Below are 17,881 nucleotides of genomic sequence, written 5' to 3'. Positions count from 1 at the left end.
TTTCTTAGTCATAAGAGTAGTTTGAATTCTAACTTTTTTCTTTCTTTTGTAAATAAGGGCTTTCTGATTCTGATGAAAATTGCAGGAGATTTATGGAGAGATGTATGCCTGAAGCTTTTAAAAAGGTAAGTGTAAAAATCAAAATCAAATTTGAATTGCTATAGCTGAAATTGGAGATAGTCAAAACTGAATTGCTTTCATTCTGGCAATAGTGTTGGATGAAAAAACACACGTCTTTTCTAGTTTGAGGATTTATTTAAGATTTTGTTTTCACTTAACCTGCTATTAATAAAAATAATCTTTTTTAAGATCAGAAAGATGCAATTTAAATGTCAAAGGTAGTAAAATCACTTTCAAATTCTTTTCTAGCAGTACCTTCAGTTGCTGACAGTTACATGAAAATAGCCTTGTTGCTCTTTATTACTAGACAGGGCATGGCCTTTTAGGTCATTGTTTTAGATATATTTCCTTATCTAAGCAGAGAAACAAACCATGATTGACTATGAGTGGACAAAAATCAGGAATGGGAACTGCTTCTGTCAGCTTCCCCATAGAATTTCCTTGTGGGGAATTAACAGTGACATTGGAAATCTTCCTCTCTCCCTTCTCCCTTTGCTCCTTGTCCCTGCCACCTTGTCTTTTTTATCTAATTTATTAAATTTGTTTGCTGTTTGCCCCTCTCCCTGTCTCCCTTCCTGCATATCCTTCTCTCCCTTCCTTCCCTTCCCAGCAGGCTGCTAGTAGGTGGGAGAAGAAGAGGGGGATTGCACAAATGGCTGGGAAGTATCAGGGAACATTGCAAATGATCACATGAGCACGGCAGTAGTACTGAAGCAGCTACATCTTCCCAAATTTCATTTCCTCTGAATTCACGGATCATGGCTTTTGGGCATATCCTGTAATTTAGTCCATTTGAGAGACCTTGGTTGAAAACCTGTTGAACTACGATGCACGATTTCACACAGTTAAAGGTCACGGCAGTGAGGATTTTGATAATATACAGAAAGATTTTGTGTTAATATAGACTCTGCTTCTTTACAGCTGCTGACATCAAGTGCAGTTCATAAATGGGGTACCGAAATCCATGAGGGAATCTACAATATGTTGATGTTATTAGTAGATCTGGCTGCAGAGAGAGTGAAACAAGATCCTATTCCTGTTGGACTTCTATCTGTACTTACAATGGTATTGTAACTACTACATCTTTCTGAGGCTGCTCAGCCTGCAAATGTTAGTGCTTTACATTAAGGGCCCAAGTGAGACATTGTATGAAATTGTGTAAAGTAAACTTTTAACTGTGGTTTAATGTGATTTCTAAATTAACAGATTTGATCTACCCAAATGATATAATCAGAAATAATGGCTTCAAGTGGCTAAACTTGTTATTTTGACTTATAGTAACTGATATGCCATTTTCTTTAAATTGACACCCCCTGATTCTATCCTTAATGTCTTCCAAGACTGCACATTTGCAATTGTGATTTGCTTTCTAAACAGTAGTCAGGATAATTGATTGCTCAGCAAGATGTCCAGATCAATGCACTGACATTTCTCCTACATATTGGATTATTTATTTGTTTTGTTTGCAGTCCAAAATGAAGACACAGAATTAAAAAATACAGCATAGTATGCTGAAGATTAGATTTTTTAAAACTGGTATTCAAATATGTATGACTGCTTCCAAGTTGCAGTGGACAGATTCACAGATATAAAATATTTTGATAGTATACATTAATAGATATTTGTTGCTTCTAAGCCTTCTTTGCAGGTATACTATGATGGTGATTATTAGTGTTTTGAAAAAAGACAAATTTATGCTATTGTGCTATTTTTAGATAGCTTTTCAAAAATAATTATAGTTACCTATTCTGCAATGCTACTGTAAGATATACTTAGATAAAGAACTTTGATTTTTAAAGGGAAGTCTTGCATAAAAGTTTAATAATACTCAGATTTCTATGCATAGCATTTTAACATTTGAGATGAACATGATATAATGTACATAGTTACATACCAAAAATAAACAACCCATAGCCACATGGTCTTTAGCTTTTGGGTCACAGAGCACTTCTCCCATGCTACAAGAAGCTGTACAAATTTGGTGTCAGAAAGAGTTATTTTTAAGTTATCTGCTACTTTGCTATTTTGATTTTAAAAAACCCTGCAATGTAAGATCATCATTTTCATCTTGAATTATCTCCACTTCCTTCAAAAGGCTAACATTTTACATCATTGTTTTCCTGATTATATCACTATGTCCCAACCCCCAGTGTGCACATTTCCCTTTACATTAAAAACATGAAAAGATTCATTTTATTTCACAATATTTGCTAATAAAATGTAAGCTTGGTTAACAGAGCAATATCAGTATATAGATTTTTCAGTCCTTGCCAAATTCTTGTTTTTTAAAAAATGAGTGGTTAATGGAGCCATTTGTCCTGTCAACAAAATGGAGGCAAATGTTTTATTGAGAAACACAGAGAGAAAGAGAGAAAGAGAGATAGACAGAGAAAGAGAGAGAAATACGTTTCTTATTAGAATGATGTTCTGTTTCTACTAGACTACTAAAACAGTTTAATAGTTTAGTTTTAGATTATCCAGCCCTACATTTACCTCTCTCGAGTAACCGATACAGAAGTCTTTCCTTCTAATGTGTCTTTCTTATAGGGATGTGTCCAATTCCATTTCCTTCTTTCCTTCCACCTACCTACCTACCTACCTACCTATCGGATAATTTTGATTCACCCCAGGCTTCAAAGTTTGGTGGATGTGTAGTTTTCTTACTCATGTTCACTGAGGCAGTCTTTGTTCACTATGCTGTTTATATATCTCAGAGTACAGATATATAGCTGAATATAAATGTTCAGTTTGTTATTTAACTAAATTAGCATAGTTATTTGCCAACAGTATTGCAGCTCATGCTTAGTGCCATACAGCCCCGTGTTTAGTCTAAACTCCAATGTTTTTTTAAAGCTAGCAAATGAAAAAAATATATTTGTGTAGAATTGCTGTCTAACATTACTTATATTGATAAATAATGTATGCTGGTATGAAATATTTTCCTATATGCTTTTCTATGTTCAATATATTCAAGATTTTACTATTAAAAAGTTAAACATAAAAATAATACAAATAGAGTATGATAAAATGATCTTAACAAATTGTTGTAAAATTCATTAAAACTTTGAGATCTTAAAACACATATTCTGTTAATTGACTTTAATATTAGTTCACTATGTTGACTGGGATTTTGTTTTTCATCATATTCTTTTATTTTGTTAAGGCTTTTAATCCTGACAATGAGTATCATTTCAAAAACCGAATGAAAATGTGCCAAAGGAACTGGACAGAGATATTTGGGGAAGGGAACCTATATGCTGTTTCTCCTATTACTGCTTTCCAAAAGGTAAATATAAAATATATGGTTATTTAACAGGCAGCGTTATATGCATATTGTTTGAGATATGTATTGCAACATTTTTTAATATATTTTAACAATGCAGCAGATTTTTGTAGTCGTTTCTAGGTTAAATTTGTATAGTATTTTTCAACAAAATAAACCATGAGGTATCAAGTTATATTTAATAACTTAAAACAATTTGTTTAGTGACCATTCAGAGTTACAGTGGTCTGAAAAAAGTGACTTAAGGTCATTTTTCACATGTCCTTTTGCAGCATCCCCATGGTCACATGATCAAAATCCAGGCATATGGCAACTTCTATTTATGACAGGTTGCAATGTCCTTGAATCATGTGATTACTTTTTGTGACCTTCTGACAAGCAAAGTCAGCAGAGAAGCCACATTACAACCATGTCACTAACTTAACAACTGCAGTGATCCACTTAACAATTGTGACAAGAAAGGTTCATAAAATGGGAGAAAATTCACTTAACAAATGTCTCATTTAGCAACAGAAATTGTGATCATATATTGAGGAGTACCTGTAATGACAATACTGTACCAATGCAATCCATTATCATATTTTTTTTTAATATGGGATGAAAAAACAATAGTTTTATTTTTAATATTATTAAATCATGCTTCCAGAATGGAACTTTTTGATATATTTATAGCTTTGGATTTGTTTATATCAACTAGTGTTTCCAGATTTAAAAGTAATAGTTTTTAACATGGTGCTTCATGCTGAATTATTGTTATTTTTGAGATGGCAAATCTATTATTGAATGTTGCCCTCGACCAATGATTTATTTTGAGAAAAATGAATAGTTCTAATGACAACATTTAGCTCTTTAGGTACCTTTTTCAGATGATTCTTGCTAAGAATCATTTTTTGCATTTGCAGTGATTGCTAATATAAGAAGTAATTTAGATGCAGAAAACAAAAACAAAATTCCAACATTTAAAATGTATTCTCAATCATACAGGAACCACACGGATGGCTGGTAGACTTAGTGAATAGGGTAAGTAAATAAAAATACTGTTCGCTCTGTATCATGTGTAGTTATATAGAACTTTAATTTTTTTTTAAAAAAAAATAACAAATTCTCAGTCTAGAGGGCATATAGATCAGAGTAGAAAAAAGTTCTTCTAACTTTTATCCAGAATAAATGGAAAGAAATTTGTGCCAAAAATAATCTTATATGAGGAATTTATTATCTGAGATACTTTAATGTGATATTCAAGTGAGATAATATAATTTTTAGGAAGAAAGACATTTACTGAAGCACGCTAATATTGATTTTCATTACTTATGAAATGTCAGTATGAGTTATCGTAGTTTTGTGCTCTCTTGTTGAACTGATCCAGGAAGCCCTACTGTTTTCCTTCCAGCATGAAATAAGTATGACAGTATTCTACCTTTTTGAGATATTTCAGACTGGGGTTTATTTGTACTTATTTCATGATTATTTATTTGGTGATTGAAAGTTTATTTAAATTAGTATATATATATATTTGAGCATATTGATGTACTTCATGTTTTTTTTTCTACTTTCTGCCAATTTTGATTTTGCTTAGTTTGCAGAATTAGGAGGATTTTCTGCAATTCAGTCTAAACTTCATTCAGAAGACATTGAACTTGGGGTAAGTTAAGTGTTATTTGGCTATGCTAATTGTAGTTTATTATAGCTAATGTCTCTGAGCTGTCAGATATTATAGAAATAAAGGAATATCAATGTTGGATAAGGCATATATAATTTATGTGGTATTTTTACTATATGTTCAACCTCTGTTGCCGGTGTAAAACTATGGTTGCATTACGAGTGTATTGTATTGATCCTGGTTTTTCATTAGCTCATTTTAGATGTGTTTAGATGTGTTTATCTCGTGCCTGTTTATGAAGCATTTATGTAGGGAGTATTCTCTGTTTGTTTTTAAATATTTCTTCTTCTAGGCAGTCTCTTCATTGGTTCAGCCTTTGGGAGTTTGTGCCGAGTATCTAAATTCTTCAGTGGTACAGGTAATTAATTTTTAATAATGATGTAGCAAATAGAGTTTTGATTTTCTTCTTAATAGTAATAGGCTTATTAAATTGCGCAGGGATAAATTCAGATCTGCATAGAGATGATTTCAGGTACTTTGTCCAATATTGACATAGATATGTTTATAATGAGTGATAGCCAAAATGAGCATAAGAGGAATGGGCTGTCTCTTATATGAATGGGAAGCACTTATACTCACAGATTAAGATTATAATTTACTGACTTGCTGCAGTTTGCACTATGCTGACTCCCAGCCAATTTTCCCATCTAAAAGGATGGAAATATTGTAGTATGAAGACTTACAAGTATATTTTTCTTTCTAAGATGCTAAATTAGTATTTCTTCATTTTACAGCCCATGTTGGATCCAGTCATTCATAATATGATTAAATACGTTCAAAACATTGAAGAGAAAGACCTGAAAGACAAGGTAGCCCTGGATTTCCTAAGTATAATCCAAAATTGTCATTGTAATCTTAACTGAATAACTGTTGTTGCCTAGGTTATTCAAGCTTATCCTGAAACTTCTCAGATTATTGCTTCCTTAATGATGTCCGTTGCACTATATCTGTTATATTATTATAGCTTAGTTGCATTTTTAATTAATGTTTCCTGGTGTTCAAATTTCCACTTTTCACCAAATTAAATGATATAATCTTTGTTGACAAAATGTGTCCTTGTGAAATGTATAGACTGCTTATAACTTTTCTCTTTCACAGAAGCTTGTCAGTATTCCTGAACTCTTGTCTGCCATCAAGCTCCTCTGTATGCGATTTCAGCCTGATTTAGTAACAGTAGTAGATGATCTGCGGCTAGATATCCTATTGCGTATGTTAAAATCACCTCATTTCAGTGCAAAAATGAACTCTCTAAAAGAAGTAAGTTTATTAGGCTAAAATCTTAAAATTGACCATAACTGGGTTACTATAAAGTACTCTAGTACTGGAGAACTAAAGATTTTTAGTTCATTCAATATTTAAAGAAAAGCAACAGCAGTTGGTAGCAGCTAACTAAATTTGACTGATCTTCAAAGAAAAAAGACAAGATGAATTAGATTTAGTTAGTATTTCAGTGGGGGATTACCAGGACTGGGAAGATAAACAATAAAATAATGGAAAATAACTTCCATAATTATTGGCAAAAGCAAATAACATTAACATCTCAAGTCATAGAAAGTAGAGTTCAACTCAAGGGACCCACTATGTTTTTGTAGGTCATAAAGGCGTGATTTGGGTTATTGGTTTTAGTTACAGAATTTCCAGCTAGTAAATTGATTCCTAGGTTGGGAAGAAATTAAATCTGCTTTCTAACTCTCTGTATTACTCTTTTTGAAGCACAGTGATAGAACAAGTGGCAGTTAAATATTATAAAAAGTAGATTCACCTATTCCTGATGATCCTCTGTACATGTCTGTGTAGTTTTATTATTGACTGTATGACAGTGGTTTGTTCCTTTTTCTGGAATGTTTTTCAACTTCCCAATATGTCTACAGCTCTGGTATTCTCTGATAGTATTCAATCCAAATACTGTATTAACCAGTATTATTTCTTAAAAAAAACCCTTCAAGCACATCCCTCTTTTTACTTTGTTTGTCTTTCTTAAAGTGGATCTACAAACATTTCATTACCCAGTGAATAACTGAATAAGAAATACGAGCAGCCACCATTTCTTGCCCTTTCACATTCTTCTGAATGTAAAAGAACTGCTTGTTCCTGAAGAAAGCTCTTCCTTGCAGATTGCAAAAAACATATCCAAAGTCCACTTCTGTTGAAACCTGAACCTCCAAGAACAAGTACTTTAGGTGGCTGTGACTTCATGGGCACTTTAAATCAAGTGGAGATTTTTTTGCAGACAGCATAAGGTGCCGTCTGTCATCCTACCTGTTCCCCTGCCAATGATTGTAGCCTTAAGCATCTTCCTTTTATAACATTGAAGGGCCAGTGGTCTTTTATACTTAGGGCACAAGAGGACTGTAATTTATGGAGTTGTTCTATCATTGTGCAATTTAGATACACTGTAACTGTTCAAGATCATCTGCTTTTAGCTAAATAAGTATTTGAAGTTTCAAGATTGGTGCGTTATCTGGGAATCAGCTTTTCAATTACCTGAGTATTCCCCTACATATATTTATCTATTCTGTCTGCTGAAAAGGGTGATTTAGTTTAGAATCTGCCCTGTACATGATAGGGTACCCGCAGTGAAAAAAGCAAAACCCATTTGGTAATCGTTATGATAGGGACTTAATTATAATGCCTTGATACAAATTTGTCATGTGATTACACTTTAAAGTCATGCGTACTTCTGACTGTAAAAAAGGATAGGATGATCTGCAGAGAATCCAAAACAACAACAACAACAGGGCAATCATTAGGTCAAGAGGACAAAGCAATTCTTCCATTAAAAATGTTATACTATTTAGAGATATTTAATTTAGGGGAGAAAGTGATAAAATAGAACAGAAAGAAGTTGAGACACAGTTGAATCTCATGCGGACTTTGCATTGATATCTGTTTGATTGCTATAATAATAATGCATCTAGTTAAGGCTTTTTAATCTTCAGACTCTTCTTTTTTCCATAGTAATAAACTGAAAAAAGGTTTAGTTAATTCTTCTAAAAGTTTCTCTCTGCTATGGGCAAGATAGTACTCACTGTTTTCAGGTTTTGTATATCTTTTATTGTTAGGGCAATTCTTAATTTTATAGCTTTTTCTGTCCTTATTTTTAGGTAACAAAACTTATTGAAGATAGCACTTTATCCAAATCGGTAAAAAATGCAATAGATACAGATCGTTTACTAAACTGGCTGGTAGAAAACTCTGTCCTGTCCATTGCATTAGAAGGTATGTATACAAATGTCTTCTGAACTTCACTGACATTCTGACTGCGTTCAGTTAAAAGGTTTAATCATGTTTGGAATTGAAAAATTACTTCTGAGAGCATACGGTTAAGGTACTTTTCATTTCTCCCTCTTTTTGTGTAATCATTCAAATAGTACTCCCAAAGGTGCTTTTCCAAAAGGCAACTGGACTTTCTTGGTTTTTTTCCTTGAAAACATTATGCTTCTCATCCAAGAAGCCTGGATGAAAAGAAGCTAACCTGAGAACTTAAGAAGCTTCTTGGATGAGAGTAGCCAGAAGGGAATACTCTTTCTTTTCATTTGTTGCTGGGGGTGGTTTTTTTTATGTTTTTATATTCCAAGGCCCTCAGGGCATATGACAGTCAAATATTGATGCCATCAGTGAGGGACAGAACTGAACGTTCTGTCCTTTTCTGTAAAAGAATTAATAAGAAATAGGTGTGTGATGCCAGACAGAGGCTTGTTTTCTATAGTATATACTTTCAATGCATTCTATTAAAAAATAAATAATCAGTCATGGGACAATTGAAGATGGTAGCTCTGTATCCTCAAATATGAGTTTAACAGAATTTGTACAAAATGTTTATTTGCTATGGTGCATTGAATAAGATAGGGAAAATGTTAGGAAGTTAATGGTCTCTTTTATTGCACCTGTTGTCTAAATTGTGTATATTTCTGTGTCTAGGTAACATAGATCAAGCACAATATTGTGATCGTATCAAGGGAATTATTGAGCTATTGGGCAGCAAGCTGTCTCTAGATGAATTGACCAAAATTTGGCGAATACAGGTGAAGATTTTTAGCTGTTATTTTTAGCTGTTCTTGAAAAGCTTAGAAAGAATTTTCACATCTGTTTTTTTCAGAAATAATTGCGCATCAGGAAATGAGATTTGTTTTTAAAAATTTCTGTGAGAAAAATAATTTTTAAAAACCCAGCATTTTACAACACAAATCTAGAGTACATTAGGGAAACTACTATATTGCTTTTACCAATAAATACAGATTTCCCTTTATTTTTAGTACTCATATCTTTTTTGTTTAAAATAAAATTGAAAGATTTGAACACTTGTCTTACAGAAACATACTCAATATGTGTCAGTGACAGTATCTAAAAACCTCAGCTAGAAATAGTGATTCACTCAATTGTAATTATTCATGGAATTTAAGGATTTTATTTCTGCAGATGATATAAACTGATATGGCAAGAGATGAGTACATAGATCTGGTATATGTTATGGAAAGCTGGCTGAGCAACATTAGAGATATAGCACCATGGAAATTGGCCTGTATATATTTCAGACCAGGCTGCAACAGTAGGTCAAGGAGTAAAGATGCAATACCTTCACAAAGATTGGAAACAGGAGGAAACCGATTGCAAATCCAATGCATAGAATTAGCAAAAAGACAATTTAGGACTGCTGGGAGTGTATCAAATGTCAAGCAGACATTAATGAACTCTTAGACACCATTTCATGGCTAATGTTGGAATTTACAAGGGTTTGAGTCTGGATGGCTCCAATTTTCATACCTTGGGAGGAGACAGAAATTGTCAGAGGTGGAGTGAACCCCTTTCTGTGGGCAAGTGGATAACATATTCTATAAAAAAAAAATGTTATCTCCTTTGTGAATCCAGTAGCTCATCCTCTTCCTGGCCCCAAAGGAAACCTACTGTGGTTATAAAAAGTCTATACATCCTGTCCAATGAGAGGAGGAATGTCTTCTGATTTGCAGTAGCCAGGTCTCTTTAACTTGGTATGTCCTTTTTCTCCCTTCTTCCCCTAATCCTAATTCCTTTGAAGTCAGGACAACCATCAACTGTGATAGAGAACATCCACACTATTATTGCAGCAGCTGCTGTGAAGTTCAGCTCAGATCAGCTAAGTCATCTTTTTATCCTTATTCAGAAGGTAAGGTTTGTTTTAGTTTAACTCTGTTTTTATAATTAAAAATAGGAAACCTCACAATCCTATACCATAGAACAGACCAGATGAGAGTTTTACTAGTTTTACTTTTTAACAATCATCATATGTTACTTGTATGTCTGACAAGTTTTTCTTAAATGGAATTTGTTAGAAGAAATAGGCTTTTGAATACAATTTTCAAAGTAAATAAAAATCCTTCTAAATTTCCAATTCAAAGTAGGCTACTCCTTTTAGTAGCTCATATTATACTCTTACTTAGGTCAGGTACATTTGACTGTTAAGTGTGCTCAGTTACAGACCTTCTAAAAAAAAATTATATGTTTTTAAAAACGAAATTTGTATGTGTGGAATTAAATTAAGCATACATTTCATTTCCAGTTTCTTTATATACTGTCAGATTTATATTCGGTTAAATTAAGTGTTGGAAAAAATGTGTTAGAATATGTTTTAGTTACCTTTGTGTTTATCTATTTTCCCTCCTTTTTTTTTTAGAGTTGGGAGTGTGAGAGTGATAGAGTACGACAGAAACTCCTAAGCTTGATAGGACGTATTGGACGGGAAGCACGTGTAGAGGCAACCACTGGAAAGGCACGTGGAACAATTTTTTAAGAGAATGCACATGGCTTACATTGTTATAAGTCCCTTAAAGTCACCTCTAAGCAAGATAAATTCTAAGTATATAAATTTAAGAAATATTTCTTCAACAGACGGTGATGTGTGTATTCTTCTAGGTTCTTGAAGTTCTCTGGGATTTGGCTCATCTTCCAACACTCCCTAGCAGCTTGATTCAGCAGGCTTTGGAGGAGCATTTGACAATCCTTAGTGATGCATATGCAGTAAAGGAGGCAGTCAAAAGAAGCTATATCATCAAATGTATAGAAGATATTAAGAAGGTTGGTTTGTCTTTAGAATTGGCTTCAAAAATCATAATTTTAAGATATATTGTCTTTATTACCACAAGTTCTAACATTTTTTAATTCAGCATGATACAAACTACAAAAATTAGTTAATACCTTTAACTAACTAGCTACTTAGTTAATAACCTTTTGAAGGCAGTAGAGAATAAAGACTGGGTGAAGTAAATCTCATGGTTTGGTTTCGAGTTTTTTTGTTTTTTGTCAAAGGTTCAATTACTGGATTATAATAAAGAAACTTTCAGCTAAATCCAGGAATTAAGCAAATTTAAACTTTCTATATTTAAACAATTTAGATTTTATAGTGAAAGGCTTAAAGATCAAGTTTAGACAATTTTGAAAAGTTGTACAGCCTGTTTATAAGTTCAATGAATGTTAGGTTTTTTTCCTGATATAAATTAATTTTAATTATTTTGAGTGCTATTCTGTATAAAAAAAGAAAGAAAATAGACATTAAATATAAACTAATAAGCGATTGGAAGAGAAATATAAGTCTGGGTGAAGTATGTTAGTCCAAAAGATCCCAATTTAATTCTTTATATAATGTAATCTATCTGATGTCTGTTGTTGCTGTTGCTTTTAGTGGGAGTATAATTATGATTATTTTATACATTTATATCTCAACTTTCCCTTGGGAGCTCAAGGGGTGTCCCACAGAGGTTTTTCTTTATTCCATCCTCAATATTGCTCAACCTGAGTGAAAAGATAGTGGCTAGCTAACATTCACCTTGTCAGTTTCCATTAGGGTTAGGATTGGGATTTGATCTCGGGTCTCCCAGGTCATATTCCAGCATCTTTAGTTTCTTTGCCATTCTGGCTGATTTCTCCACTAATTCAGTAGTGTTAATAATCACCATGAGGTTTAGTATAATCTATAAATATTTCACTAAATAAAAAATATAGTTTGAATTTAGCCAATGCATAACCAGTTTTGAAACACCATCATAAAAGTATATCATCTGTACAGAAGCAATGCAAATTATTTCAGGTATAAGGCTGTGCAAGTACCAATTTGCTCTTTGTTGCTGTTACTCTTTGTTTCAACTCAGTCTCAGAAAAAAATGACTTCTTTTCTCAGTGTCAGTGTCTTCCTATAATTTATTTTAATCTTTAAGGATATGTCATAATATTCTCTTTTAAACTGCGTTCCTTTCTGATGACTCTAACCTTGATTTTTTTCAAGCCAGGGATTGCAACCCTTTGTCTTAATATGATATAAATTCTGATTGGCACCTCATACTTTATTTTTTTTAAATCTCCTCTGCTTGCTGTTCTCCATCATTCCAAATTCCCAATGAAATTTAGCATTTGCAGTTATGACCATGAGCTTTTCCATTATTCTTGCCTAGTCCGATCAGTGCACAAAAGGCCCTTTTCCCATGGGTTTTGCTGGGCACGCAAGAAAAAGTGATTGGGATAATGAATTCATTTATTTACAAACTGTAATTGAGTCATACAGATTAAAGTCATGCCTGTCATTAAGTGGATCATCATGTGACTGACCTCATTTTAAACTTTTGTCGCATTCATTAAGTGAACACCATGGCCATTAAACTAGTTATTGCCCGTAATGGGTGCTTTTTGTCAGAAACCAGAAATAAATATTGGATTCGGTCAAAAAAAAAAAAAAACCTTCATAAATTGTCACATGACTGTGAGGCACTGCAAATGGCCATAAAGGCAGGCCAGTTGCTTAGCACCCAAAATATGGGAGGAGGGGGCCATCAGAACTTTGAATCAGAGTCACAAGTTCCTTTTGGAAGGTCCATTGTAACTTTGAATGATCACTAAATGACTGGCTATAATTTAAGTACTATTTATAATCTGATTATAAAAATCATTTGGATAGCCTCTATTGATCCCTGAATCCCATGCTCCTCTTCTGTCATCCTACAACAATGTGCAAACCTTTTATTTTTGGTACAGTAACTGAATTGCTATTTATAGTATATTAGAACAGCAGCACAGGATCAGAACTTTGCAGAGTTTTGAACTGGGGCAGAGTATGTTAAAGGCATCCACCTGGGTGCATCTATTTTGAATACACTTCAGATTCATCCAGACCCACAACTCAGTTTCAGTATCTATGGCTATTTCATCAGTGTCATATACAGATTTCTAAAAGATAAGTTTGAAAAAAAAATCTTTTAAATCTAGGAAAAGTAACTATAAATTGTAAAAGTAATCTAAGAAAGGAAACAGAGTTACGAAAATCTGTGCTGTGTATCCATGCATTTTAAATATTTAACTTGTTGATATCTTTTATTAGTCATCCCAGCACAATAATCCACAGTTTGTATGGGTGGTACCAGCTTTACGCCAACTCCATGAGATCACACGCTCATTTATTAAACAAACCTACCAAAAGCAAGATAAGGTGAGTGCTATATATTTTTCATGCACACATGCACAGAAAAGTAATGGAGGTGAAAAAATAAAAATAGGAAACCTTAAACAGTTACTTTATATATTTATCAAGTTACATATTATCACCTTGAAAAAGGGTAGTTGGACCTTAGCAATGAAATCAAGATTAGAAACATTTGTATGTAATATTTGAATGTACATATTTTCTTTCTGGAGAGATATTATGCAACCTACTTAGCAGTGACAAAACAAGCATTTAAAAGCTAAAAATCTAAAAGATTAAAGAAAAAAATTTAATCATCTATAGACTTGTGTTTATGAAAATAACAAGTAACATCCAATTTAAATCCAGATTAAACATTAAAAAAAAAACAAGAAAAGTTCACCTAGCAGTAAAACCATATGATAAGAGCAAAGACTTTACTAATTATTTATGTTGTAAATAAATACATAACTTGTGACTATGTTTTTATTAATAATTTGTGCTAGTATCACAATAAATTGAAATATTAAATCAAACAAGGTTCACTTTACAATATTAAATTTTAATGAATATAATGTGTTTATTTTAGAAATGAATGAAAATATTTTGTTCATGGTTAAGAAAAATGAAAATTTTCAACATATGTTTAAAACACTTGATAATTTATTCCAGGAGCATGAAGGGGATAGTAACTGTATAATCTTATGCCTCTATAACATTTATGCTCAGAAATGCATACAGGAAACTTCAACTTATTTAAAACCTTATTGTATATACTATAACACCTTATTTAACAGAAGTTTTTAAAATATTTTTGTCAAAGAGCATTATTCAAGACTTGAAGAAAAACTTTGAGATAGTGAAACTGGTAACAGGAAGCTTAATAGCTTGCCACAGATTGGCTGCCTTGGTAGCAGGTACTGGAGGCCTGTCAGGAGGAACATTGGTGGATGGCCGGTACACCTATCGGGAGGTAAGCAAACAATGGCTTATAAAAGCTGAAACCATTGAAAAAAGACTTAAATACAAATGGGATCCTTAAAAAGGAAAACTATAAGCACCTAAATAATGTAAAAGAATCTTTTAAAAATATTCAATGTAACTCAATTAGAATTAGAATAAGAATTAGAATTCTTTATTGGCCAAGTGTGATTGGACGCACAAGGAATTTGTCCTGGTGCAAATGCTCTAAAAAAAACATAAAAAACATTCATCAAGAGTCAAGAATCATAAGGTACAATTAATTATAGTCATAGGGTACAATAAGAAATCAGATCATACTAGGAAACATTCAATATAAATCATAAGGATACAAACTCAAATATATTATTTTTCTCTTTCTAGTACTTAGAGGCACACCTCAAATTTCTGGCATTTTTTCTTCAAGAAGCCACCCTCTACTTAGGATGGAATCGTGCTCGGGAAATCTGGGAATGCCTTGTAACAGGCCAAGATGTTTGTGAACTAGATCGAGAGGTGAGATCCTGCAAATGGTAGGCAAGCAATGCATGTAACAGTGCAAGGTTATTCAGAATAGTTCCTACAGTAGCTACTCTTGATTACCCATATTACGGCATCCAAGTTTTATTCATTTGTAAGTTCAACTATATAGATACCCTGCTGATTCAAGTTATGAAAATAGAAACAGTATTTTTTTTTAAAGGAAATATAAGATAAACATAAAGCTAAGCAGAATAAATATCAATAAATATACCTTACTGGTTATTTATGCATACACAAAACCTATTTTGAATAATAGGCATTTACTGTCTAAATTCTGGCTCATGAAATAAGCAACAATGTATTTGCCTATTTAAAGTAAGAATAGTTATGAACTCATGTGTTTCTTTCACAGATGTGCTTTGAATGGTTTACAAAAGGACAGCATGACCTTGAAAGTGACGTGCAGCAGCAGCTTTTTAAAGAAAAAATTCTTAAATTGGAATCCTATGAAATCACTATGAATGGTATGTAAGTATTTTTGCCTTTGGGGATTTCAGAATAACCCTGAATGTCTGTCAGACATTTTGGGATAAAACTAGTGAATTTTCTGATACTGTAAATCATTCAGGATTCAGAAAAATCCTTAGGGAGTCAAGTAGGTAGGAAGTACTTTCTCGTTGCTCCTCTATCTGCCAATTGCTTTCTAAATAATAATTCTGAGTTCCGGGCATGGATAATGTCGGATGCAGCACTGTAGACTGGGAAAAGGAGACATCCAAATTGGCCAGACAGATACCTTCTCTAGTGGAATGCACTTATATTTCATTTCCAGGCCCTCATTGACCAGGGTCTCCCAGTTCTTAAAATAGGTGTTTCCAGAGGAGAGGTGGGAAACTGATCTCCATTCCCTAGCCCTTTTTGTCTTTGTAATTTTCTGAATCCAATCTAAGTGAATGGTTTTTGAGGGGAGTGCGGGCACGGGGCGCAATTAAATCTAAACAATATTGACCTGTTGTCAGTTTGCCTGAAAGCAGCTGTTTCATATAGCCAATATTTATGCTGTGTACTTAAATAAAAATAGTGGGATTCTTTTACACCGTTCATTTTTAAAAACAGGTTTTGGTTTGTTTAAGACCTTTTTTGAAAATGTGAATCTTTGTGATCATCGTTTAAAACGACAAGGAACTCAATTGGTAAGCACCTTTCTATAATCATATACTGTATACCATTCACATTTCACAGACAAAATAGTATAAACAGGTGAAAAATCATGGTTAGATGCTGGTACTTTTAGGATTAGGAGGTTAGATTTGCCCTAAATTTAAAACCAAACAATACAGCAAATCTAAACTCTTAATCCATTACTAGTTTAGTTTTATGTCAGTTCACTTGAATTTTATCAATTCTGTTACTCAGCTTGATATTTGTATATGTTGCAAGAATGCAGTTGACTTATACTCAGAAACTATTTTAAAATAATAAAAATAGCTCTGCTATGTTAGTATATCACATTAAACTATAATGTAGTCTAATTTTCTCTTAGAATAAAGTCAACATAAGTATCAAAGAATAAATTGCAGTTTGTAGCATTTACTTTCATAAAACTGTGTGCTATAAACTATTGTTGTAAATATACAGAATGCATGGTGGGTTTGTGGTTTCTTTGGTTTTCTGGTTAGATTTTTACCTCCTTCCAAAGCTGCTAACTTAGTCTTTGGATATACAGGAGAAGAATAGCTAAAAAAGAAATTAAAAGAAAAAAAGATTAGTCAAACATGGGTTATAGTATATTAATGTTGCTCATTTTTGAGATTGAATTTGTGTTATTTTTAGTTTGTTCAACTGCTTTAGTGTGACCAATGAACCCACAGCATATTTAAGGTGTCAGTTTAAAAGTCTTGAAAATTTGGTTATTTTGATGTTATCTGTAACATATTCTGCTCCAAGTAATGACTTTTCTTTCTGCAGCAAGTAGAAAAACTGGAATTAATAGGAATGGATTTTATTTGGAAAATTGCAATGGAGTCACCAGATGAAGAAATAGCTAATGAAGCTATCCAGTTAATAATAAACTATAGTTACATTAATTTAAATCCACGATTGAAAAAGGTAATAATTCTGAATTTATTTCAGGTACAATGGATAAAGCTGTATGATGCATATATGCGACCAGGGTTTATCTTTTTTCTGTTTTATTTTTTGTTTGTTTTGTGAGAGGGAGATAGGGAGCTAAAAGTTAAGACTATATTATGTAGCTTATTTCTTTTTCTAGCCTCAGGGTGGCAGCAGTGGTTAAAATGCACAATTGTAGGCTAACTCTTCCCACAGTCTGGAGTCCAATCATGATGGGCTCAACGTTGTCTCAATCTAAGTGGTATTGCAAATTTCAATCATGTAATCGGGGAATTCCTTCAGAGGCGGGCTGCTGCTGGTTCGCACTGGTTCAGGCGCAGCAAATCCCATCACTGGCTGGACATGCTCATTTTTCAGCCTATTTTCTGGGCTGTTTTGGGGGGCCATTTTCTGGGCTGTTTTTGGCCATTTGGGGGCTGTTTTCAGGCCTGAAAAATGGCTTGAAAATAGCCAAAAACATGCCCAAAATGGATGGGGACAGAGCCAGCCAGTGGTGAGTTTAGCCCCAACTGGCTGAATCCTACCTCTGCCTTTGAGGCAAGTGGTCAGGAGGCGGGGCTAGGTGTGATGAGTGATGTAACCCATCCAGTCACATGACCATGCCTACCCAGCCAGAGAACCAGTTAAGTTATTCATATCCCACCACTGGATTCCTTATACTGTGAAAAGGTGTTCACGGTATAGGTGTGGACAATATATTGCCTACCACTGCTCTAATGTTTTGGAATTAACAAATTTAAAGAAGATTTGGACTTCCTTGATTGTCCCAATAAAAGGAAAGTTGCAAGAGAAAAGAGTTCTTAATTAACTCTCTATTCCA

General features: G+C 33.4%; 1 protein-coding gene across 2 annotated transcripts in view; it reads left to right on the top strand.

Moving 5' to 3' along the window:
- The window catches only part of USP24 (ubiquitin specific peptidase 24), an 81,644-nt gene that overhangs the window by 14,472 nt on the left and 49,291 nt on the right, over positions 1 to 17,881 (top strand). For both annotated transcript variants that reach the window (XM_026707154.2, XM_026707155.2), the window contains exons 3-21: positions 58 to 125; positions 1,042 to 1,185; positions 3,284 to 3,406; positions 4,388 to 4,423; positions 4,980 to 5,045; positions 5,356 to 5,421; positions 5,798 to 5,872; positions 6,162 to 6,320; positions 8,168 to 8,282; positions 8,985 to 9,088; positions 10,099 to 10,206; positions 10,714 to 10,809; positions 10,953 to 11,114; positions 13,405 to 13,512; positions 14,309 to 14,458; positions 14,830 to 14,961; positions 15,341 to 15,452; positions 16,045 to 16,121; positions 16,897 to 17,037. In XM_026707154.2, the coding sequence (XP_026562939.2) occupies positions 58 to 125; positions 1,042 to 1,185; positions 3,284 to 3,406; positions 4,388 to 4,423; positions 4,980 to 5,045; positions 5,356 to 5,421; positions 5,798 to 5,872; positions 6,162 to 6,320; positions 8,168 to 8,282; positions 8,985 to 9,088; positions 10,099 to 10,206; positions 10,714 to 10,809; positions 10,953 to 11,114; positions 13,405 to 13,512; positions 14,309 to 14,458; positions 14,830 to 14,961; positions 15,341 to 15,452; positions 16,045 to 16,121; positions 16,897 to 17,037 (2,042 nt within the window). The remainder of the gene's footprint in view (positions 1 to 57; positions 126 to 1,041; positions 1,186 to 3,283; positions 3,407 to 4,387; positions 4,424 to 4,979; positions 5,046 to 5,355; positions 5,422 to 5,797; positions 5,873 to 6,161; positions 6,321 to 8,167; positions 8,283 to 8,984; positions 9,089 to 10,098; positions 10,207 to 10,713; positions 10,810 to 10,952; positions 11,115 to 13,404; positions 13,513 to 14,308; positions 14,459 to 14,829; positions 14,962 to 15,340; positions 15,453 to 16,044; positions 16,122 to 16,896; positions 17,038 to 17,881) is intronic.

The sequence above is a fragment of the Pseudonaja textilis genome, chromosome 3 (genome assembly GCF_049901715.1).
Source record: "Pseudonaja textilis isolate UNSWEBS1 chromosome 3, rPseTex1.2, whole genome shotgun sequence".
In the NCBI taxonomy this organism is placed as follows: Eukaryota; Metazoa; Chordata; class Lepidosauria; order Squamata; family Elapidae; genus Pseudonaja; species Pseudonaja textilis.
The sequence above is the reverse complement of the archived record's forward strand: the minus strand, read 5'-3'. Positions and strand labels throughout refer to the sequence as shown.